A 24,722-nucleotide genomic window follows, 5' to 3' on the forward strand; every position below is an offset into this window, starting at 1 on the left:
AGGGGGTGAGCACATTATCTGTGAATTGTTGTTCTGGAAGTGGACTTCTCCTTTAACAAGTTGCTTGTTAGCATGCATATTACTAGAATATTAGCCATTTATTAGTACTAATTAAGCACATATTAATGCCTCATTCTACATGACCTTATTCTGCATCCCTAATCCTACCCAGTACCTGAACTTAACGGCTACCTTACTAACTATTAATAAGCAGCAAATTAGAAATTTATTGAGGGAAAAGTCATAGTTAATAGTGAGTAAGTGTTCCCTATTTTAAAGTGTTACTGGCTATTGTAAACAAATTAATGAAAGAGGGAACATTTGTGTTACAGATGGTGTTTAATTGAAGGTCTTCGTACAAAAAAAGGGATGTCTGCATTAACTAAAGCTTTTTTACATGAAAAAGGTGCAAATCAAGGTCTACAGGAATCACTGGCTCATTCCCATGAATAAAATACTGAGTGATAATAAAAAAAATGTTTTATGGTTGATGAAATGTTGAAATGTTGAGAAAACACTTCTTAAAAGTGAAATGATTTTTGTAAATCCAGTGGTCAAATGTTGTGTGTTTAGTCAGAATTAATTATGAATTATGAAATTGTATTATGAAAAAGTAACTGTAGTCTGATTACTTTTTATTTTATTATTATTATTTTAAAATGTAATATGTGACCCTGGATCACAAAACCAATCATAAGAGTTGAGATTGAGATTTATACATCATCTGATGTATTTGGCAGGGATACAACCATTTAAAAATCAAGAATCTGAAGGTGCAAAAAAATCTAAATATTGAAAAAATCACCTTTAAAGTTGTCCAAATAAAGTTCTTAGCAATGCATATTACTAATCAAAAATTAAGTTTTGATATATTTATGGTAGAAAATGTACAAAATATTTTCATCTTTACTTAATATCCTAATGATTTTTGGCATAAAAGAAAAATCGATCATTTTGACCCATACAATGTATTGTTGGCTATTGCTGCAAATATACCCCAACGACTTAAGACTGGTTTTGTGCTCCAGGGTCACATAAAATCTAATTACAAATACTTTTTGGAGTCTGATTATGTAATCCAGATCACATGTAATCAGTTACTACACAGCACTCTTTACATCACATACAGAGAGCACAGCTAGCACCCCCTTGTGGTGAGACAGAAAAATCAGCACTAAACATCATTAAACACTTACAGGGCATGACACTGTTACAGTTTTTAAAGATGGTTGTCAGAGGCATTAAAGGAGAAGTCCACTTCCAAAACAAAGATTGACAGATAATGTACTCACCCCCTTGTCATTCAAGATGTTCATGTCTTTCTTTCTTCAGTAAAGAAATTATGTTTTTTGAGGAAAACATTTCTGCATTTTTCTCCATATAATGGACTTCATTGGTGCCAAGATTTTGAGCTTCCAAAATGTAGTTTAAATGCAGCTTCAAAGGCTCTAAATGATCCCAGCCGAGGAAGAAAGGTCTTATTTAGCAAAACGATCGGCATTCCATGTTAAAATTCAATGTTATGAATAAAAATAATACAATTTATATACTTTTTTAATGCCAAACGCTCGTCTTGACTTTCTCTGCCTGAACTGTTTTGTTCCAGTTCATGACAGTTAGTGTATATTAATTGTATTATTGCCAATTATAAATTGTATTATTTTTATGAAAATAACCGATCGTTTCACTAGATAAGACTCTTCTTCCTCGGCTGGGATCTTTTACAACCGCATTTGGGATTGTTTGAAGCTGCATTTAAAAGGCCGCATTAAAACATTTTGGAAGTTCAAACTTTTATGTTAACCATTTATAAACCATATATATGGTGAAAAATGCAGAAATGTTTCCCTCAAAAAACATAATTTCTTTACGACTGAAGAAAGAAAGACATGAACATCTTGGATGACAAGGGGGTGAGTACATTATATACTGCCCTCCAAAAGTAAGAAACGACAATCAATTGTTGAAGCTATTAAGGTGTGCTGACCCAAAAATCCTTTAAAAACCTGGGCCAAGTTTAAAGCAGTAACCAAGCATCACAGCTGGAAAAGGGGCATGTCTGACTTTGACATGTATATGTTGCCATTATTATGTAATCAAAATGAAAATTATTACTGCTGCTCTTCAATGATAATGTCAACTTACTTTAAAATGATAAGGATTTATGCTGATATCGTCCAAAGCCACACTTCGCCAGGGGTGTTTCCAAACTTTTGGAGGGCAGTGTATGTGAATCTTTGCTTTGGAAGTGGACTTCTCCTTTAATCATGTTCAGTCATCTACTCAGACTCAAACGTTCCTCGTTGTGACCTTAAATATTGAAAGAGTTGGAAGTTTTACAGCAGCGTTCAGCTTCTTTGTGTGAAGTTAATCTGTGTGATATTTTCCACAGGGTCCCGTGATGTGCTATTTCTACTCTCTGGTTCCCGCTCTCCGCGTGCCCTCGGCAGCAACTTTTCACCTCATTCTTACCCAGCAAACACATGGACAGTTGTGCACTCCATGGTACAGAGGACGTCCTGCCCGTCGGACAGCAGGATCCCGCAGCGCTTCAGTGTCGTGTCCGTTACTGCTTCATCGCATGCCCCTCGACGCCCACCAGCCCAGAGTGCAAAGTGTGTCCCTGCTTTCTTCTGTGGTTTGCCGTAAACTCTTTTATCATGCGCATTTGTGGGTCTGGAACCAATACAAACAGTTGTTTTGGGTTGGTTCTCTTCTGTTTGCTCATTTCGGCATGAAAAGACTGCTTTTCATTTTCGATTTAACGATCGGCGCGGAGCCGACGACAATGTTTGTATGAGAAAGTGACTGGTTGCAGTCATGCGGTGCCAAACTGCTCAGTGCAATGGAATGACGAGAAGTACTTTGTGTTTTTAACGTGAGCACAACAAATGCCATTTTTAAGGAAATGTGATTGTTACTTTGCTGTTTACAATGTTTGCATTTCCTGTTTTCATTGTCATGATTTTTCTAATTAGCATAATCACTGATGTTGAAAGGCATGAGTGGCGTTTCACCCTCTGCTGTCTGCTGTGTCAATGTACGTCCGTAACTTGATGTAAAGCAACTAAAGCTATAGATAGTGTACAGATAAAGTGTATAAAACGATTTTGATTAGTTCTAGTGCTCTTTATCGACGTAGCTACAATTACAAGGGCATTTCAATAAATAAGGTAACGAGAACTGTGATGTGAGTACATTTACTCAGGTAACATGGCCACAAAACAGCGTCCAGTTTGAAGATGGACTCATTGAGATGCACAAGAAGATCCTATTTCTGCATGTAAAAGCATGGAGCCTCTAAAAGGACATAGTGATGGAAAACATGAGATGGGAGGAAGAAATTATGTCAATGCTTTTGCATTCCCCTGAAAAACTTTGTGCATCTTTACATCTTGCATGCTTTTGGTTGCAAAAGTATTGCATTCCCCCCAAAAACATAGAAATAAAGTTTTTTCCCTCTACACTGTAAAAAAAAAAAAAATGTGGCTTCAACTTAAAATAATTTGTTACCTGGCTGCCTTAAAATTTTAAGTTTAGTCAACTCAAATAAATTTAGTTAACTTGAAATGTTAAAACTACTTAGATAGAAGTAACAAATTATTTTAAGTTGAAGCCACTATTTTTTTTTTTACAGTGTACACTGTAAAAAATAAAAAACAGCTTAAATCAGCTTAAAATAATTTGTTACCCTGCTGCCTTAAAATCAACTAAAATAAGCTTAGTCAACTTGAAATGTTAAGTTGTACTAAGTAACAACTTAGATATTTGTGTTTGCTAAACTTAACAGATGGGTAAGTAACCCAGCTGCCTTAAAATTTTAAGTTGATTCAACTCAAATATCTAATTTGCCACTTTAACATTTCAAGTTGAATAAACTTTTTTTGAGTTGACTGAACTTAAAATTTTAAGGCAGCCAGGTTACAAATTATTTTAAGTTGATTCAACAAATTGTTTTTTACAGTGTAGAGGGAAAAAACTTTATTTCTATGTTTGTTTGAGGAATGCAATACTTTTGCAACCAAAAGCATGCAAAATGCAAAAGTGAAACTTTCGGGCGAATGCAATACTTTTGTGAGCAAATATAGATTTTCTTAGGTGAATGCAAAAAATATTGAAGTAATTTTGCCCTCCATATCTTTTTTTTTTTTTACATCACCATATTTCCTTAGGGGCTGTGTAGTAAAAGATCTAATGCCAGCTGAAATTTATTGCCTGCTTGTAGAGATCGTCCACTTGATCCAACCAAAATATACTGGAAATATTAAATGGGTACCTTATTTACTGAAAGGCCTTTCCTGAAAGTCGCAGACTGATTTCTGGGTCCATTCCTCTCTCTTGCCTACAGCTATAGTTTTATGATGACATACAGTATATTTTCTTGTATATTTTAAATGTGTTGAATCTCATGAAACCTGTCAAGAACAAGTTCTGATTATATTTAAGTCTCCAAAAAGAAAAAAGAAAATATTTTGCATATATTTAATAAGACCGTTTTTAGGACTATTAATATTTGTGCATTGTGTTCATAATTGAGTAACCTCAACACACTTCTCATAAAAACCTGATTTAAATAAGAGAAAAAACTTGCATATTTACAAGTGTGCATAAAATAAGAAATGAAAGTGATGAACTAATGCACATGCATATATGAACTTGACCTAGACATTTTTTGTGAGATTCATCTCTTGAGCAGTTTAATTAGATTTTCAGCTAATTTCAGCCGGTTGTGGGTTATTATACAGTCAACACTCCTATTCTTCACTCAGGTCAAGATAAAAATGACTAAAGTCTTCTGAAACCTCATTAAATCCGATATTGCCAATGCTATGACAAAAGCAAACTTTTTACAGTATTGTCACACAAACAGTTAAAAACTGTATATTTGAGTATATTAGTTCCCTTCATTTTCAACCCAGTGTGGTGAGGTTTATGAATTTTCATAAAGGGTAAAATCCTTTTAGCTGTTTGGTATTTTGTGCTATTTTAAAAAGGCCTGCTGTGTCATTGTGAATATTTGCCAGATGAAAATGTAGAATCTTAAAATACTGGCTTTGACAAAGTCAAAAATGACTTGTATTTGATAATGCAAGTCAGTTCCCATGTAGGTTTTAACATGGAATGCTAAATGTATCCGTGCATCGGTCCCTGTTAACTGTCGTCTCTTCTCAAGTGCTTTATGTTTGTAAATACTGTATCTGCACTCTGTTTGCCACCATACTCCCTTAAATTATTTCCCCTGTTTTGCTACTGTTGTGTTTTGTTGTTTGTTTTGCTGGCGTGTCCATCATAGGGTGACTACACACGGGTCACAGAGCTCTGTCAGTCCATTTTCAATGTGGATGGTACGATTATGGTTGTAGAATTAAAACCAGAAGGTATGTAAATGTGACATGCATCACATGACCAAATGTTTTTAACGTTTGCTGCAACTCTGTCTTAAATTTACTGTAATTCTGCTTGATTTTAAACTAAACCGGGTCTTGACACACCTTCAAAATACATCTTGTTCAGAGGTTTCTCTTGTGTAACCCTAAGCCATCAGCCATTTTGGCTCTTTTTTTAATAATTTAAAGTGACAGCTCACCCAAAAAAGAGTGTTCCAAGCCTGTATGAGTTAACAAGTGACAAAAGAAGATATTTTGAAAAATGTGTGTAACCAAACAGTTGCTGGTAGCCACTGACTTCCATAGTATGGAAACAAAATACTATGGAAGTCAATGGCAGCACACATTTTCAAAATATTGTCATTTTTGGGTGAACTGTCCCTTTAAGGCATTGTTCATGAAAGATGAGCATAATAAATGTCTTATGTAAACTGAATTTCTCATGTAGATTGTTGCTACAGACATTCGCTGTGTTTGTGTTTCATGAATGAGGCTTATATCGTGTACTAGATTGAAACGCTGGTAGAAATCAGAGCGGATATGTGACGTTGTGATGATGAAGACATTGACAAGCCCATTTAGTTAGACTTGTGGTTTTTATTTGAATGCAATATTATTTAACGTGTGGCCAAAGTGTTGTCAACCAACATGCAATACATGACAATAAATCTACTCTCTGCCTTTGTTTTACTACGGATGGATTTCAGCATCAGGGAAACAAGCTCAGCTTTGTTGATGTCAGACTCATTTTTTTGCTACCCATGTTATTTTACATTGTGTCAGCTGGTCGATTATCCAATGTGTTCTGTCGAAATAAATATTTTTTACATGCAAACATGCTTGAATGAAGTTGTGCTCATTTTTACAAAATATTTAAGAAATGTTTATGTAATTGGGTATAAAATCAAATGTACATGTTAATATGGAGAATAATATTATTAAATGTGGACAAAAGTAAAACCAAAGTTTATCCAAATCTCAAAGGGATTTATCAAAAAAGCACATATTAATCTGCGTTTTTTCCAACAGGAAAGGCTACCAAAAAATAAATAAATCAATAAAAAATTGTTGTTAAGCATGTTTAGAAGTAAGACTTAGGAATAAATTAACGGTATTAAGAACTGTCTGAAAATCTTAAATGACAGCTGACAGTTTTCACACTATTATAATGCATTTAAAAAGTCTCATCAAGGCTGCATGCATTTATTTATTGTAGGCTACAGTAAATACAGTAAAAACAGTAATAATGTGAAATATTATTACAGTTTAAAACAAATGTTTTCTATGTGAATATATATTAAAATGTAATTTATTCCTGTGATCAAAGCTGAACTTTCAGCATCTTTACTCCAGTCTTCAGTGTCACATGATCCTTCAGAAATCATTATGATATGCTGATTTAATGTTTAAAATCATAAATAAAATGAATAATAAAAAAACATTACTGACCCCAGACTTTTTAAAGGTAATGTGCATATAGAGCTGGGTATACACAAATTATAAACCATTACTGATTACAAATTACAGGACAAAAAAATTGTAGTCAGTAACATAATCTGTTACATTACACATTTTAGGTAATATAATCAGACTACTTTTAGATTACTTCTAGATTACTTTTGACCTGACTTGTTTATTACATCGATTTAAACAGGATAATCTTGTACCATAATGATGTAAAAATACAAAGAGTGAGAAAATATGTATTTCTTTCATTGTAACCTGAAGTGCGTTAAATATTAATTTACATCAAGGTTTCCCAAACGGGGGTTTGTAAAGAATATGCAGGGGGTTTTTAAGTTTGATGAAAGGCTAACAAATAATTAAATCATAAAAATATAAAATAAAAATACATAATTTTAAAATAACAATCAATATGTCACACCTACTGAAAAAGATTAAATATTTTATGTTTACCTGCACACCATATGACCATTAACCAATGTCAGAGAACCGTGAACATGCAAATAATGTGATATTTAATTACTAAAATATTTATTTTAAAATCTCAGGGGTACTTAAAGAGGATTGACCACCCCTTTAAAGTAAATATATTGGGTGAAAGAGGTTCAGAATTTCTGCGAAATAAGAAACAACAGGAATTTGTACATTTTAATGAGTTTGAAAGACAAAAGCTGCCTCGCCGTTGCGCTCCGGCGTCCCGTGTTCGAATCCCGACTCGAGGACCTTTCCTGATCCCGCCCCCTTCTGTCTCTCCCACTTCGCTTCCCGTCACCTCTAATCTGTCCTGTCATAACAAAAAAGCAAAAAATAAAAAACCTGTGAGTGGTAATACAAATAAAAATGAATGTGTAGTGTCTCAGAAAGTTGCTGTAAGTCTTGTTCACAGACAATAATCAGTCCACTAGATGTCAGACTCACACAGTGAGTGACCAGAAAATCTGCTTTGTTTAATGCAATTAAGGTAGTGAAGCTAAGACGAACTGTTCGACAAACAAACATATTGAGCCTAGACATGTACAGTTTGTGAACGTACTCAGTTTCTATGTTTGGAAGTATTTCTCTGTCGTTTGTGTGCAGTGATATGAACAATGTTATACAATGCTCTTCAGAAGTTTGGGGGAGGGGTTATTATACGACTTCAGTTTTAACTTCAATTAATTATAAGATTTATTTATTTATTAATGAATGAAAGAAAGAATGAAAATATAAATATAAATATAAATATAAATATAAATATAAATATAAATATAAATGAAAATGTATTAATTTATACATATAAAAAAAAAAAAACACACGCACGCAAAAAACTGCAATGACGCTGATCTCCACGCGATGGCGCGTCATATTAATGAGGAAGACGCACACGGTCATGTGACTCAGTCAAAATGGCGTCGGGGCAACAGTGGGTGTTGGTGGAGATGGTGCAAGCTTTTTACGAGGTAATTACAACTTTCTTCTTTTGTTTATTAATTTTCCAATTTGTAGAAATATCGACAGGCGTTGTCGCGTTTATTCATTTAAACAGCACCGGTCTGTGTGCTAGTATTTGGCTTTATTTCACATATAATCTCAAGTGTCCTCATAATAATGTAACTCCAGGAAGTGAACAGTATTAAACACGAGTGTCAGTCACACAGGTGAGGCTCACTCACCTAAATATATACATTTACCACAGTAATCACAGTTTCCGTCAAAATACTATTAGCTATAAGTAATACTTAAGACTTTATTACCGTTGTTGTACAGTTGTGATAGTAATACGTATTCTCCTTTAAACTGTAAGACGCAGAATCAGTCTTTAATTTCGAGGCTGATTCCAAGTTATTTTATTAAGAACAACTGTAGTAATATTTTGGTGTAAATCAGTAAAAATGTTTTTTTTATTGGCTGTGTGCTGTTTATACTTAACGCTGGAGCTTCATTTATTTTATTTTTGTTTGTTAAAGTGAGTCATTAAACTGTGACCAAACCTTTATGATGTATTTTTATGTCTGTGGAAAGCCTATATTAATTGTTTGTGAGAGAGTAAAGATTTATATGAGAAATAAAGCAATAAGTCGGAACATAACAAACATAACTGTCAGTGCTCTGTTACAATCTCTGCATTGCACAACTTATATGAAACAGTGCAGCTGCTTCATTATAAGAGACTAATAAATAAAGACACTAATAATGGTCAGCTTTATTAATATTAGTAAGTATAATAAATTCTCTTACCAAGTCAGCACCCATAGATGTCATATAAGGAGTGCTTCATCTGGAAAGCATTGCTTGTTAATTATGGTGTACAGACATCTGAAAAACATTGTTTCTGCTAAATGTCCTTTTAGCATTGTAGAGATAAATATTTTAGAGTGTTGCTCATCTACGATACACCTTCCAGTTAAAAACACAGAATGTGCAGAAGTTTGTTTTACAGTAGTGTTGTGATTTTCTCTCCTAGGCACCAGCATATCATTTGATTTTAGAAGGTATCCTCATTTTATGGATTATCAGACTGCTGTTTTCCAAAACATATAAACTTCAGGACAGATCAGACCTCACAGAAAAGGTGAGCGATCCATTACGCACATTACATATCACTCATGTATAATTTTAGTCATTTATAATGTTAACTGAAGGATTTCCCTTAATATTTCTGTGGCTATTTGGCACTCACGTAGCCTTAATCTACACTCCCTTTCAAATAGTTTTTAATGTGTTTGAAAAAAGAATACAGTAAAATCAGTAATATTGTGAAATATTATTATAATTTCAAATAGATGTTTTCTATGTGAATATATCGTCAAATTTAATTTATTCATGTGATCAAAGCTGCATTTTCAGCATCAATACCCCAGTCTTCAGTGTTAAAAACATTCTGCTGCTTTATATTTTTGTAAAAACTTTGATACTTTTTGTTTTTTAAGTTTTTCTGTGACATTTTTCCATAAGGTCCCAGTGGTTATTATTAGTTAATGCATTGACTAAACAATGAGCAATGCATTTGTTACGGTACTCAGTTAATAATAGATACGATTCTTCAAATAATATTAACAGAAACAACTTTTAATGTTGAAATTAACACCAACTAAGATTAATAAACGCTTCATTGTTAGTTCATGCTCACTGATGTAGTTAATGTTAACACATACAACAAATAGAAAGTGTTCATGCTTTTTCTTCATGCCCTTTATTTGTGTATATTTCAGGAGAAAGAGGAGTTGATTGAAGAGTGGCAGCCCGAGCCGCTGGTTCCCCCCATATCAAAAGACCATCCTTCCCTTAATTATGATGTGGTCACAGGGTACGTCTTGTGCGCTGTTTCTCTATGCAATCAACAACTGGAGACAAGTTCTTATTTGACACACTGTTCAAATCAACAGCTCTGTCTGCTGCGTATGGTATAATAATTGCTGTGTGCTGTGGAAATGATACTGACTGAATGCTGTGTTTTTCTTTTACAGGCCTCCAAGCCACAAAATCATTGTAAATGGAAAAGAGTGCATTAACTTTGCCTCATTTAACTTCCTGGGTCTGCTTGACAACGAGCGTGTAAAGGTTTGTAACATTATGAGCACAAACTCTAAGTGCTTTTCCATTCTTCACATTAGCATACATCACAGCTGCTCATGATTGTAATGTGCAGTTTGCTCTTTAATGCTCAATACAGCTTGATGAATAAAAATATCTCTGGTGGATTTTATTTGGAAGGTGTAATTTAAAATGGCAATACCAACTGTAAAACTGTATTTTTATTATTATTATTTTTTTTAATATTCACTAAGGCTGCATTTGTTTGATTAAAAACAGCAATATTATGAAATATTATTACAATTTAAAATAAGTGCTTTCTATGTAATTATATTTTAAAATGTAATTTATTTCTGTGAGTCAAAGCTGAATTTTCAGCATCATTACTCCAGTCTTCAGTATCACATGATCCTTCAGAAATCATTCTAATATGGTGATTATGCATAAAATATATTTTTGTGAAATAATAATTAGAATTTAATATTTCACTGTAATTTTTGATCAATTTAATGCATTCTTGCTTAATTAAAAAACAACAAATTACTAATGGTAGATAATTCATCTGTTGTTTAGTTTCAAAGTGTTCAGCTAATATTATGGCACAGAAGCAATTAGAATTTATTCTTTTTTGTTGAATTAAAAAACTTATGTTTTTTTGTTCAAGACCTTAAAGTACTACTATCGTCATATCCTCTTAACAAAATGTAATAATTATTCTACTTCCAAAGCAGCTTAAGTTTTTAGTTTTTGCCACTAAGCATGGTGCAAGCAACGCCAAGGTTGTGGGTTCAATTCCCCGAGAGTGTATAAACTGATAAAATGCATGCCTTTGCCAAATGCTAAAATATAAATGTAAATATGTACCCTGGCACTGTTGTATACCACTTAAACCAGATGCCTTTAAGTCAACATGGAATGGTTTTTCTCTATTTTACTTTCGTAATGTGACATTAACATTAAAAACATATGTTTTTATGGGAATATGGACTTTTATTGGAACATGTATTAAGCCAATGTTGATTTCAGAGTAACTTGAAGAGGCGTGTAAAATTAAATCAATTTTTCCAGAATAAAGATGTTGATATTCATGCTCATTATGGAATTCTGTTTCTGATTAAAATCTTTCCGTACATTAACAGCATCGTTCATTTGTTTTCAGTCGAAGGCTTTGTCGTCACTAAAAAAATACGGTGTGGGAACGTGTGGACCAAGAGGCTTCTACGGGACCTTCGGTTGGTGGATTTATCATCTCGTGTATTTGTCTTACGTTACGGCGTCAGTTTACAGCATTGAAATGTTTCACAGATGTTCATCTGGAGTTGGAAGAACGACTGGCAAAGTTCATGAGAACAGAGGAGGCCATCATCTACTCGTACGGCTTCGCCACCATCGCCAGCGCCATTCCAGCGTACTCCAAGAGAGGAGACATCATCTTTGTGTAAGATCCCGCTGAATCCCAATAGCCTTTCGCTTGATAAAGCGTTCTGATTTTCTGTCTCTTGTTTTCTCAGCGACGAGGCAGCGTGTTTCTCCATTCAGAAAGGCCTGCAGGCTTCACGCAGCTTCATCAAATACTTTAAACACAATGATATGGAGGATCTAGAGCGGCTGTTGAAGGAGCAAGAGATTGAAGATCAGAAGGTGAGGAGGGCTTTGACCAGCTGACACTGGTGGCATGAAGAGAAATTCAATAAACACAACATGAATATACATAAATATTTTCTACAACATAATGTGCATTATCTAATAATACACACCTGATTTTAAGGTAACGGTTAATTTTACAGTGTTCTTGTTAAACGTTACGTTTACTAACTACTATATAATATTAATATAGTAAACAGTAAATTGTGCATAAGTACAAGCAACAAACCCTAATCCTAACCAGTGCTGGGGCTGTAATGCATTACAATATTGCGTTACTTCCTAGAAAAGTAACTAATTATGTTTCTTAGTTACTTTTTATGGAAATTAATGCTTTGCATTACTTTTGTGTTACTTTTAAAATCTAGACAGGGTTTGCTTGTTTGTTTTTAATATAAAAAGTTCTATTTTTAGCAAATGTAAAAGCTCTTTCACACCAGATTGAAATTAATAAACCTCAGGCTGAAGGAAAAGTAAATTCACATCTGTACAGTAGAACGCAGGAGAAGAAAGTTCAACACTCTTCAGCATTAAAAAAAAACAATGAAGCACAAATGTTAGTTAATCTAAAGTAGGGATGCTAAATTTAACTGGTTAAACATTAACTGATAAAGAATTTTGACCGATTAATACAATCAGTTAAATAGTTTAAAAGGTCATTTATTTATTTTTCTTCAGTAATTTAATCAAAATATTTTAAAACATTTGTTGGAGTTTTTAAAAAAAAAAAAAATAATAATAATAAAATAGCATTTTTGAGATAAAAAAAAAGATAAATCGTGTATAACGTGAACAGTCACATTTTATTATTAAATTCACAAATAAACCTGATGCTGACACGAAATGTTTACAAACACTATAAATTTTAAAAAAAGCTATTTTATTTCCCCTCACTCCACAAAAAAATCCTTTCAATTTAGCAGTATTCAGAAAAGAACAAGAATGAAAAATATAAAAGCTAGTCTATCTAAACAACAAGCCAAAACACTTTTATTTAGGTTAAACTGAAACTCTCATATGACACAAATCCAAATGTTTCCATATTCGAGATGTATTTGAATGCCTAAATATTATTTATGTAAACCTGGTTTTGTACCTTACTCCACATAATATCCACATAAAACAAATTGTTTGGCATAATATCACAGCAGTAGATTAAGCAGTGTGAATTTTTTTTCTCCATATGTTTGGCTGACTATTTTATTATGATGATGGAAAGGCTGCATTGTCAAGTTAGCAATGCTTAACTGTGTGGCGCCGGCACAATCACTTTTTTTTTTTCTTCTAACAGTGGAAATGATTCCTCCTAGTCATACAGATAATTAAAACTGTAAATGGTTTGCTTTTGTTTGTGTACATTCACAATAAAAACAAATCGTTGTGCTTTTGTAAAATAAAGAAAAATAGGATGCCGCTTTCAGCCGTCTTCCTTTTGCACAGCACAAAAATGAACCAAAACTCTGCATACAGATCTACTTGTTGCACAGTTTTTGTTTTGTTTTGTTAATTAAGTAAAAATATTTATCGTATAGGCCTGTTCATTCATTATATATAGCCTAGCTTTATTATGATTTTCTCCATTCGCAGAAGTGCTGCAGGTGTGTGATGTGATGTGTCCGTGTAAATCCTCATGTTCTGTTGTTTGCTGTTCTTTGTGCATGTAAAATTAATCCCTGGAAAACAAATTTTGAATTTTGGTATTTTTAATGGGTCACAGACACTTATATTTTTCTAATTTAATGAAATTCAAATTTAAAATAAACATATCGGTTAACAGTTAATAATTGGTTAATGAGCACCGGCTGTCAGTTAGGAAAAATAACCGAAATGAACATCCCTAATCTAAAGTCATTTTTCTTATTAGTATGGTTAAACTGGATCAGCAGCAGAGACATTGGTTAATGAAATGGGATTAAATACATAAAGGATGTTTGTGTTATTTAACATTTAATTATTGTAGGTTTGCGTCATATTCTGAGTTTGCATTTCCCTTTTTAAATTCATTTTGATGAAGACTGAATCTGGGTCTTTTTTTGCAAGTGAGATGAGTAAATGCATGTTTCTTTCAACATGGGGACAGGAGACTAGTCAGTCAATAAATGGGAAAAGAAAGTTACTGGCGTTACTTATTTGAAAAAGTAACTCCGATATTTTAATGTAAATTAAAAAGTAATGCATTACTTTACTAGTTACTTGAAACAAGTAATCTAATTACGTAAATTGTGTTACTTGTAATGCGTTACCCTCAACACTGATCCTAACCCCTTAGTAAGTTTATTTGGTGACAGTTTAAGACCAATTCTCACTGTTAACCAGTTGTTTATTAGGATTCATATTGCTAACATATTGGCTGTTTATTAGTACTCATAAAGCACATATTAATGTCTTATTCTGCATGACCATATTTTAGATCTCTTAATCCACTTCATACCTAAACCAACTACCTTACTAACTATTAATAAGCAGCAAATTAGGAGTTTATTGAGGGGAAAAGTCATAGTTAATAGTTAGAACTAAGGAGTGACCATATGTTTTGTTAATTAATATTACTCAGTACTTACTTGTGTATTTTTGTACATTGCAGAAGTGGAATATTAAAATGTTGGGATTTGACTACAGTGAAAAGTGACTTTTTCAGTTTTTTCTGTTTTCTCTATCCGTTTGGCCTTTTTGTCAACAGACATGTTTTTAAATTAGAGAAAATTGTTCCTTTTTGATGCAAATTTACAAGAACAAACTCTACTTCTTTAGTAAAACATGCACAGATGAATAAAAGTACAATATTATTTATTAAGTGCCTTTTTTTATTTCTCCACTCTAACAGCCACTCAAAAGACTTTAGCAACTGTCTATGATTCACTCAGAACACATAATAGAAAAAGTACATTGTTTTTTGAGTGCAGCAGCTGTTTGTTGTTTTACTATACATGCATGCACGCTCGTTCATTCATTGTTGTTATTTTTATGTATTTTTCCTTAGAATCCACGTAAGGCGAGAGTAATCAGGCGGTTCATTGTGGTTGAGGGACTCTATATCAACACTGCAGATATCTGTCCACTACCTGAACTGGTAAGACAACTTTTCTGTAGTTTTTCTTTTTAGGAAATTTTTTTAGTTTTATTTAACTAACCCTAAATTGGCAGTTTACAGAGATAATTGATGCCTCAAATTATGAGACAGATGTTATTATTTTTCAGAAAGATATGATTTCCATCTTTTAGAAAATAAAAACTTCCATAGAACTGCATATCAACCACCAAGAACACATTGAAAACATTGAAAACTATAGTTTTACGTTTACATTTAAAATACTGCTGTTGCTACATTGCACTTGGTTTATTTTTCACATGGACTGATGTTTTTAATGGGTGTATTATCTATTTCAGTTGAAACTGAAGTACAAATATAAAGTGCGCATCTTTCTGGAGGAGAGCATGTCTTTTGGAGTGCTTGGAGAACACGGAAGAGGAGTCACAGAGCATTTTGGGGTCAACGTATGTAATGCCTAGAATATCAATTTCTCCACAATTTCAAGTACTCAGGTGTAAAATAATGGCTCAGCAAAAATTGCATGTCTGTTTTAATTTCAGATTGATGATATTGACCTCATCAGTGCCAACATGGAGAACGCGGTGGCGTCCATCGGAGGTTTCTGCTGTGGACGATCATTCGTTATTGATCATCAGGTATGACTACAAAAGAACAATAACTGATTGCACCATCATGCATACTTCACATAATTGCCAGTTCTTAAAGGGAATATTCAGTGTAATGTTTCATGCAACTCTGCAAGTCTAAATGTCCAAGATTGCCCAACATGAATGCAATTTACACTACATTTTGAGATTTCTTTGTTGACACTCAGTGGCAACTTCACCTTTATGAAGTAGAAGATATTATGTAGGAATAGCTAGAAAGCATAATTTCTAGCTTCAACCTAATTTCTATTTCTTTCATCTTGCTGTCTGCCTTTCCACAGACAGTCGTTTTGACTCATTGTGTATACTGGTGAATAAGAGATGTATTTACAGCAAATACTGGCAGCTGAAAATAACCTGGAATATTCGTTAATCTTAATATTTGATGTCGGGTTTGTCTTTGTAGTCAGTAAGCAAAGGATTTTCTTAGTCTGTGTATAATGTGTGTGCAGTCCTGAAAGGTTTGGCTTTCTGGTTATTGTTTAAACGATCAAAGGGCGTTTCTTTTGATGTATATTTCTGTACATATGGTTTCTATATTCTGAAGATAAAACTCTAATTATATGCATATGCGTTTTTAAATCTGGACATAAGAGCACAATTATCCTCATGTAACCTGTAGTCACTGAAATGTGATCCAGATTTCTGGAAAAGCAGAAGCTCTTGCATCTGTAATCCTGTTTGTTAAATAACAGTTTCTTCAGACTACCTAAAGTTTGGTAATCAACCGCAATCCTCTATGTCTTCATTTTAATTGAGTTACTGTATGATGCATTATAGCATCCTCTTTATATATGAGTTTTGATAGCACTGTAATATGTCATTGATTCTTTCCCTTTCCTATTTGACTTTCATATAACATCGCTTGCGAATCACACGGATCATATCAGATTCATTCTTCCCTTTAATGACGTGAAGGAAGTGAATCCACACGCTCTATTTAAATGCGTGTGGAGCGTCCATAATCCGAGCCGCTTGTGCAGCGTTTGCAGATTTTCATAGTTGCATTCGCTGATGAGAAAACAGTTGCTCTAGGAAACTTCATAATCAAAATAAAAGTCTTGAAATACTGTATAATAAGCATAGCAGCAAGCAGCAATTACAAAACCAACTTCAGCAATTTCAACTTCATTTGAAATTAATGTCAAAGACTTGTATAAATGTAACATTGTACCAAAATAAAAAGGTTTTTTTTTTCCCCCTCAATCACTGGTCCCAAACTGCTCTAGTACTCTAAAAGTATTTTTAATATGCCAGTAGATTAATGGCCTTGTTTTTTGTTTGGCACTAACGCAGTCAATTTGGTTTTTTAGATTTTTATGCAAATAATGTCAGAAACATTCTAAGACTGACCTGTTTCCATTGACTGGATCAGATTTTAATCTTTGACAATCAGAAAGGAGCACAAACCTAATGACTGAGTCACTCCACAACACACAACTGGCAAATCACGACTGGACAAATTCTGCCATTTCGTCACACAGTCATTCTTATATTAATTATATAATTTTCATGCATTAGGGAGCGGCTGTTGTATGCCAAGTGTTTAAATATCTTTTGAATGAGCGGCTGTTCACTTTCACTTTCAATTTAGTGATCACACACACTCTGTATAAAGGGAGCACATCTTACAAGATCAGATATGAGCACGTTATCCGCTGAGCAGCAAATCCCCCAGCGTTATTTGTCAGTCATCTTTCCTAACTCTTGTCTTGACCCATGAACAGTTAAATCTGATTCCCGCAGCTTGTCTTGGATGCAGGGTTTGCCAAATCCACAATTTTTGCATGGAATTGGGCTCATTTTAAACTGTAGCTAAGGGTTGATTTTTCTCCTGTAGGTTAAATGTTTGAAATATTGAATAAATTACATTTGACCGAAATGCTTGTATTGATACATGTTACATTCTACCTGTGATAAAACTGTGCGAGATGTTACGTTTTGTGATGGCCAGTGGTAGGAAGCCTTTTAGCTGTGTTTATAATCAGTCTGCACAAGGGTGAATGTAAAATACACATTTTAGGTATGAAAATGAAATATTTTCAGTTTTGATGTGGGATATGGTCATTGTGCTACTTTGGGGGGCTTTTTAATTATAGTGATTAAGACGACAAAGAATGACTTGCCAGAGATCCAAAGGACCATCACTTGGTCAGGTGCAGAGCCAAATATTCTTCAGTTTTTTGCAAAACAGAAACGACAAATAGAATATCAGATCTCTGTCATATGACCAAAAATGAATGCAAAAAAGCTTTTTTGCGTAGTTGTATTTGACACATGAAACCTGTATCAATGTATCTTACATTCTAAGGTCACACAGTGTAACCTTGCTCTCACTTGAAATGTGTCCCCACATTAAATCCTTGAATTTGAGGGTATTGAACCTGGAAAGTCCTTGAAAGGTCCTTGAATTTGAAGTTAACCAAGGTGTGGGAACCCAAATGTTAGTTAATGTATTAACTAAATTCTTAGTTCATGTTACCTTTTGTAGTTAACTAATGAACCTTATTGGAGGGTTTACCATATTTTCTTTTGTGAACTGATTGAATGTGTTTTTTATGTTTTCAGCGTCTGTCAGGTCAGGGTTACTGTTTCTCAGCGTCTCTTCCACCCATGCTGGCCGCTGCTGCTATTGAAGCCCTCAACATCATGGAGGAAGATCCAGGTAACAACATTTACATTTATTTTCTACACGTAGAATATGATTATCCCCCCCCCCCTTTAATATAAATGATGGAGTGTTTCAGCTGACTGAATTGGCTGGATTTTAAAGAGACTGACTGATAATCAGCTGATCCAAACCATATGCTGCGAACGCTCAGACATACTTTCGTATAGAAAATGGACATCATTTTTATTGGCTGAGCAAACACTACTGTTAGAGTTACATTTAGTTAAGTCGGTTGGTTAAACCTCTAATCCTATATACAATCAGACTTTTGCTTGGCGGACGTTAAAAGGGCTGAAAACCATGCCATATCAAGGGACTAGAATATCCTTCACCATTTTGACTTGAGCCAAAAGCAACCGTCGTAACAACTGTAGGAAAAATGTAAGTGTTTTCTAGTCATGGTCATATTAGGTAAAAATGGTAATAATTTCTTATCCTGTAATTGTGAATGACTGGAAAAGTCATTGAAATCAATTCACAATGCAGTACTTCAGTATTGAGGAGTGTCACAGTGAACGTTCCAGCACAGCATCAGCAGAATCAGTTGTTTGTTTGTGAGCTCATCAGTGGTGTTTGACATGAATGAATGTTGTGAGACAGTGGTCAGACTGGTTCAACACAAAGGTGACACTTCTCCTCAGAGGAGATGTGGTTCAGATGGCTCTCTCAGTGGGAGTTCAGTGGAGGTCAGTTGATTCCAGCACATCACATTAGTGTGTGTGGATTCAACACCAGCCTCACTCACGCAAACATCGACTCATTATCAACTGAGCCTGGATCTTTAGTTCTCTTTTACATATTTTGAAGCAGAAAACATGCTCTATGCAAACAAAACACAAATGTGCTAAAATTCTGATATTCTTTGATTACTATGATCATATCTAGTGGTCAGTCGATATGTGTTTTTTTTTTTTTTTTTTTTTTTTTTTTTGGCTTATACCAAATTGTAGAGCTGGGTGTTCAATGTAAAGCTGATATATGTGACATCATACCAAATTAAAGGGTTACTCCACCCCAAAATGAAAATTTTGTCATTAATCACTTGCCCTCAATGTCGTTCCAAACCCGTAAAAGCCTTGTTTGTCTTCGGAACACAATTTAAGATATTTTGACTGCCAGGTAAATACCACTGTCAAGACCCAGAAAATCATGAAAGGCATCAAAAATAGTCCATCTGCCATCAGTTGTTCAATCTGAATTTTATAAAGCGACAAGAATACTTTTTGTAAGCAACAAAAAAAAAAAAAAAAGGTTTTTATTCAACAATTTGTCTCCTCCGTGTCAGTGTAGCGTCATTTTGGAGAATATCCACTGGACACAAACAGCGTACGCTGTTCTGTGTCAGTCACACCACACGGATACGTTTTCTTCATATATGTACGCTTTGATTTGAACGAACACAGCGTATCCTGCTACACAGTTTGTGTCCGGCAGATACTCTCCAAAATGACGCTATGCTGATACGGAGGAGGCGAATTGTTAAATAAAAACGTTTTTTTTTTTTTTTGTTTGTTTGTTTTTTTTTCGCTTACAAAAAGTATTCTTGTCGCTTCATAAAATTCAGATTGATCCACTGGTGGCAGATGGACTATTTTCGATGCCTTTCATGCTTTTCTGCATCTTGACAGTGGTATTTACCTGGCAGTCAATGGGACAGTCACAGACTTCCCGGTTTTCATCCAAAATATCTTAAATTGTGTTCCTCAGACGAACGAAGCCTTTACAGGTTTGGAACGACATGGGGGTAAGTGATTAATGACAACATTTTCATTTTGGGGTGGAGGAACCCTTTAAGTTTAAAATGAATTTATTTTACATAATGTTTTCAAAATAATAATAATAAATAATTTAAGAAAAAAACATTTTTAGAAAAAAAAAAATCTGTAAATTAAACAAATTTATTCCCTAGATATCTTAAAAAATAAGAGTCATGCCTAAGACACTTATCAGTCAAATAGAAAAACATATAATTAAAATAATGCCAATTATTGTCCAATATAGGCGAGGGGCCAGATTTACTTGCACCGTCTTTTGGCGTTAAAATAGTACTGTCAGGATTTACTAAAGATGAGCAGTGAAGAATTAGTGCTAAAAAGGCATGGACACAGTTATATTTTGCGCCTGAAAATATTTATGGGTGGAGAGTATTAAAATGAATCACGCAACGGGCTTTACTAATGTTTGCGCTCGTCAAATTACTGGTATTTGCGCCATTATTTAACACCCAAAAAAAAGCAGGTGGTAATTTGTGCTGCTCTCAGTTGATTGCACTGGTCATGGAAATGATCTGGCTGCGTCTGTTCCTTAATGTGTGCATTAACAGTAAATCACACGCAGAAGTTTCTCCTTCCATCAGTGCTTTTATGGAATTGTGCTCTCTTGTGTTTAGTAAATCTGGCCCTCAGTACTTAAGAGGGTGATTTTCTGTGAATTTCTGTGCCATGTTTCAGATGAGTGATGATACTAGTTAACACTGCAGCATCTTGTACTTGCGTTCCTGTCTGAATCTTTTAAAATTCAGCAGCAATGAAATTTAGTTTAATTACAGTATGTGCATTCACTTTCTTGTGCAGAGCATGTTTTGGGCAAAACTTCACATTAATTGGAATTTTTTTTGTTTTCTCTCACAGGCATTTTCAGGGTCTTACAGGACAAGTGCAAACACGTCCACAAAGCACTACAAGGGCAAGTCCAATTTACCTCCTTTTTCCATGAAAATGAAAAATCAGTGTTATATCAAAATCAATGTTATGTGAGTTAATGTGAGTAATAGTAATAACCTACATGCCAAATGTCTTGTGTCAATGAATTAGAATACAGCGGTTGAATCTTCATTGTGCTGGCTGGTTATTTATTATGCAAAGCAGGACTGATGATTTCACTGGTATTTTTTTGCAGGACTCCAGGGCTGAAGGTGGTCGGAGAGCCTTTTGCTCCTGCCCTCCATCTGCAGCTGGAAAACAGCACAGGATCCAGAACAAATGACCTGAAGCTTCTCCGAGCGATTGTCGATTACGTACGTCAATCCAACAGATCACAGATAACAAATAATTTGTCTTAGTGTGGTTATCATGCCATAGGCATGAATATACACTGCCATTCAAAAGTTTTGGATCAGTAAGATTTTAAATGTTTTTAAAGAAGTTTCTTATGCTCATCAAGGCTGCATTTATTCGATCAAAATCCTAAAAAAACTGTAATATTGTGATATATTATTTTAATGTAAAATAACTGTTTTCTATGTGAATATGTTAAAATGTACTTTATTCCTGTGATGCAAAGCTGAATTTTCAGCATCATTACTCCAGTCTTCAGTGTCACATGATCCTTCAGAAATCATTTTGATATGCTGATTTATTATCAGTGGTAAAAACAGTTGTGCTGCTTAATGTTTTGTTGGAACGTGTTTTTTTTTCAGGATTCTTTGATGAATAAAAAGTTAAAAAGAATGGCATTAAAAAAAAAAATAGAACATTTTTATAACTACCTTTTAAAAATTTGTGGTCACTAAATTTTTATTCTTCCTTTTTTTTGAAAGAAATTAATACTTTTATTCACCAAGGATGTGTTAAACTGATAAAAAGTGATAGTATAGATTACATTGTTAGAAGGGATTTCTATTTTAAATAATGCTGTTCTTTTTAACTTATTCATCAAAGAATCCTGAAAAAAGAATCACAGGTTCCAAAAATATTAAGCAGTTTCCAACTTTGATAATAAAAGTAATAAATCAGCATATTATAATGATTTCTGAACGATCATGTGATTAGTATTAATGCTGAAAATTCAGCTTTGCATCACAGAAATAAATTATATTTTAAAATATATTAAAATAGAAAACCATTATTTTAAACTTTTTCTGGATTTTTGATCAAGTAAATGCAGCCTTGATGAGCAGAAAAGAATTCTTTAAAAAAACATAAAAAATCCTACTGATCCCAAACGTTTGAACAGCAGCGTATTACTAATGTAATAATATTAACATAAACATTTATATAAATGTTTTGCAACCCATTTTGCTTTTGTAATATGAAGTATTTACTAGTTCGAAAAATATAGGCAAAAACTTTCATCACATCAATTTCATAAATTGGGAAGTTAACTGGATCATGAAAAGTGAACATTAGATATCAAAATGAAGCTACATTGCTGTTTAAAAGTTTTGGTTTTTCAATAAAACAATACTACTTAAAACATGAAACTAGTGAAAATGAAATGAAAAGATCACTGTATTAAATTTAGACCTGCTCACGTTAAATCATATTTTATTTTTACACATTTTTACAGCGTTGTGTATTATAACCAATCACACACGACTCCGTTTAGTTTAATATGCAGTGTCCAATTAGAGGTGTTCAGAATAGTCAATGCTGAAACCTGGAGTTTTGTTCGGACTGAAACTCGCAAATTCCCTCATCATAAGTAACAAAGTGCAGATGTACGAAATGTAAGAGATTTATTTATCATACAGTGTATGGGACAGCTTCATTTATTATAAGAGGAGTTATGAGTGCTTAAACACTAGCTAGACTAGAGTGCGTTCTTTCACTGCGTGATTCTATTTCAGTCTAATAAAATGCATTTTCAAAAAAATGCTTTTTTTTTTTGCAAAAACCATAAATGTGATATTGATTTTATACAACAGTTCAATGAACTAGAAGTTAATATTAAGAGACTTACGTTTTAAAAACCATATTGCCTATTTTTGCTCTATTTTGCCAACAAAAATCATTCCAAGCAACAGCACTGTTTTGCGTCTCTAAACAACATGATGGTGTTTTGTTCCTGAATGAATCAAGTGTTTAAATGATTCAGTTCAATCGCAATGACTCACTTACTAACAGTGACTTGCTGACACCTACTGGTGTTTTTAATTCCACATTTAAATTGCCTTTTCATTTTTTTTTAAATAATTTCAAATATCAGCATTCAGCATTATAGCAAATGCTGTGTAAGTACTTAGAAAATAATCTCTTATTTTTGGTCTTTCCTGCAGAGTTTGGACAGACAGATCGCACTCACTTTGGCTCGATACCTGGAAAAAGAAGAGCGTTTTCTTCCACCACCAAGGTGATTAGCTATAAAATATTTAGTCAATAAACCTCCATGAAAGCATGTTTTGCAGTATAATTGATGTTTATGAACATCTGTGTCCTCAGCATCAGAGTAGTTGTGACTGTTGAACAGACGCAGGAGGAAATCGAGAAAGCGGCGCAGTGCATTCAAGAAGCAGCTTTGAAGATCCTAAAATGAGGACTGATCATCTTCAACACATAAAGCTTTAATGTGTCATTGACGTGAAAGTGAGAGCCATCCTACCTGATGGTTCTGTGACCTTTGACCCTGAAGACTTAATCTGTGCCCACAAAAGGACGAATACACTGATTGAACCTGTTTGTATTATATTTATGTTTTCCATACCTGGTGTACAGAATGTTGATTATTTTAGTCTTCATTTCACATTGAAATAAATGCAGCGCTGGTTCTTCACGCTGTTTGCAGTTGGTGTGCACCATCAAACCTATTTATGTTTGTTCAACACCTTGAATAATGGGAGATCTTGACTAATCAACAATAAATATGCCATAAATACAGAATAATTATTTTATATATAAAATCATTTTTTATATACACTAATATTTACATTACTTTGTTACCTTTGACCAAAGAGAGCTTCTGTACCACACATTCTTTGTTGTTCCGTTCATTCTGAATGATGCGGTTATTCTTATTTCGACTCTTTTGGTAACTCAATGCATTGTGAGTGTACTGGGTCAAGAGCATATGCTTGCACATACTTGGCAGAGATATCAAATATGATCTGGTTTAGATTCTGTGATTGTCATTGTATCAAAACATAACTTTGTTTTCAAACAAATTTCAAGAATAAAACACACTTCAGTCTTTAAATAGCACTGTTTCATTGTTTTTATAGTCTTTTTAATCTCCAAGAAGGATTTGCCTACCGAATCATATTTGAAACCTGTTGCACACTACATGTCTTCTGTTGTCAAAGGACTCTTAGTCAACCTTCGGCTTATGGTTCACATCTTTTTGCTGTAAAAACTGAATTCGATGAAGTAAATATGAAAGTATTTTTTATGTTGTGTTGTTCAAAATATTTCAAGATTGAAGGATTGAAGCAACTTAATTATTCATATTTTTTTTTCTCCATTGTAATGCATTATATGTTTTGAAAATACAAAGCTTTGATAATAAACTAAGCATTCAGATATTTTACTAAAAGAATATTATTGGGAGATATTAAGTGATGACTGATATTTATATGCATTTTATGTAAGTATCCACGATGTTGTTATAAAGATCTCATTACATTACAAGCT

The 24,722-nt window shown here is 33.7% G+C and overlaps 2 protein-coding genes across 3 annotated transcripts in view; both read left to right on the forward strand.

The window, feature by feature from the left end:
- Nucleotides 1-4,150, forward strand: part of cdc42se2 (CDC42 small effector 2) — a 49,720-nt gene extending 45,570 nt beyond the window's left edge. For both annotated transcript variants that reach the window (XM_051120572.1, XM_051120573.1), the window contains exon 5: nucleotides 2,393-4,150. The gene's annotated coding sequence lies outside the window, so the exon portion shown is untranslated. The remainder of the gene's footprint in view (nucleotides 1-2,392) is intronic.
- A 4,078-nt stretch (nucleotides 4,151-8,228) lies between these two features.
- sptlc1 (serine palmitoyltransferase, long chain base subunit 1) lies at nucleotides 8,229-24,576 on the forward strand. The gene is made up of 15 exons (XM_051120541.1): nucleotides 8,229-8,290; nucleotides 9,295-9,402; nucleotides 10,043-10,137; nucleotides 10,298-10,391; nucleotides 11,524-11,596; nucleotides 11,670-11,802; nucleotides 11,876-12,005; nucleotides 14,989-15,078; nucleotides 15,396-15,503; nucleotides 15,600-15,695; nucleotides 18,276-18,372; nucleotides 21,009-21,063; nucleotides 21,277-21,394; nucleotides 23,375-23,448; nucleotides 23,538-24,576. Exons 1-15 carry the CDS (start codon nucleotides 8,237-8,239, stop codon nucleotides 23,629-23,631), a joined length of 1,419 nt encoding a protein of 472 aa, XP_050976498.1. The 5' UTR covers nucleotides 8,229-8,236; the 3' UTR covers nucleotides 23,632-24,576.
- Nucleotides 24,577-24,722: the final 146 nt, after the last annotated feature.

The sequence above is a fragment of the Labeo rohita genome, chromosome 10 (genome assembly GCF_022985175.1).
Source record: "Labeo rohita strain BAU-BD-2019 chromosome 10, IGBB_LRoh.1.0, whole genome shotgun sequence".
Classification (NCBI taxonomy): domain Eukaryota; kingdom Metazoa; phylum Chordata; class Actinopteri; order Cypriniformes; family Cyprinidae; genus Labeo; species Labeo rohita.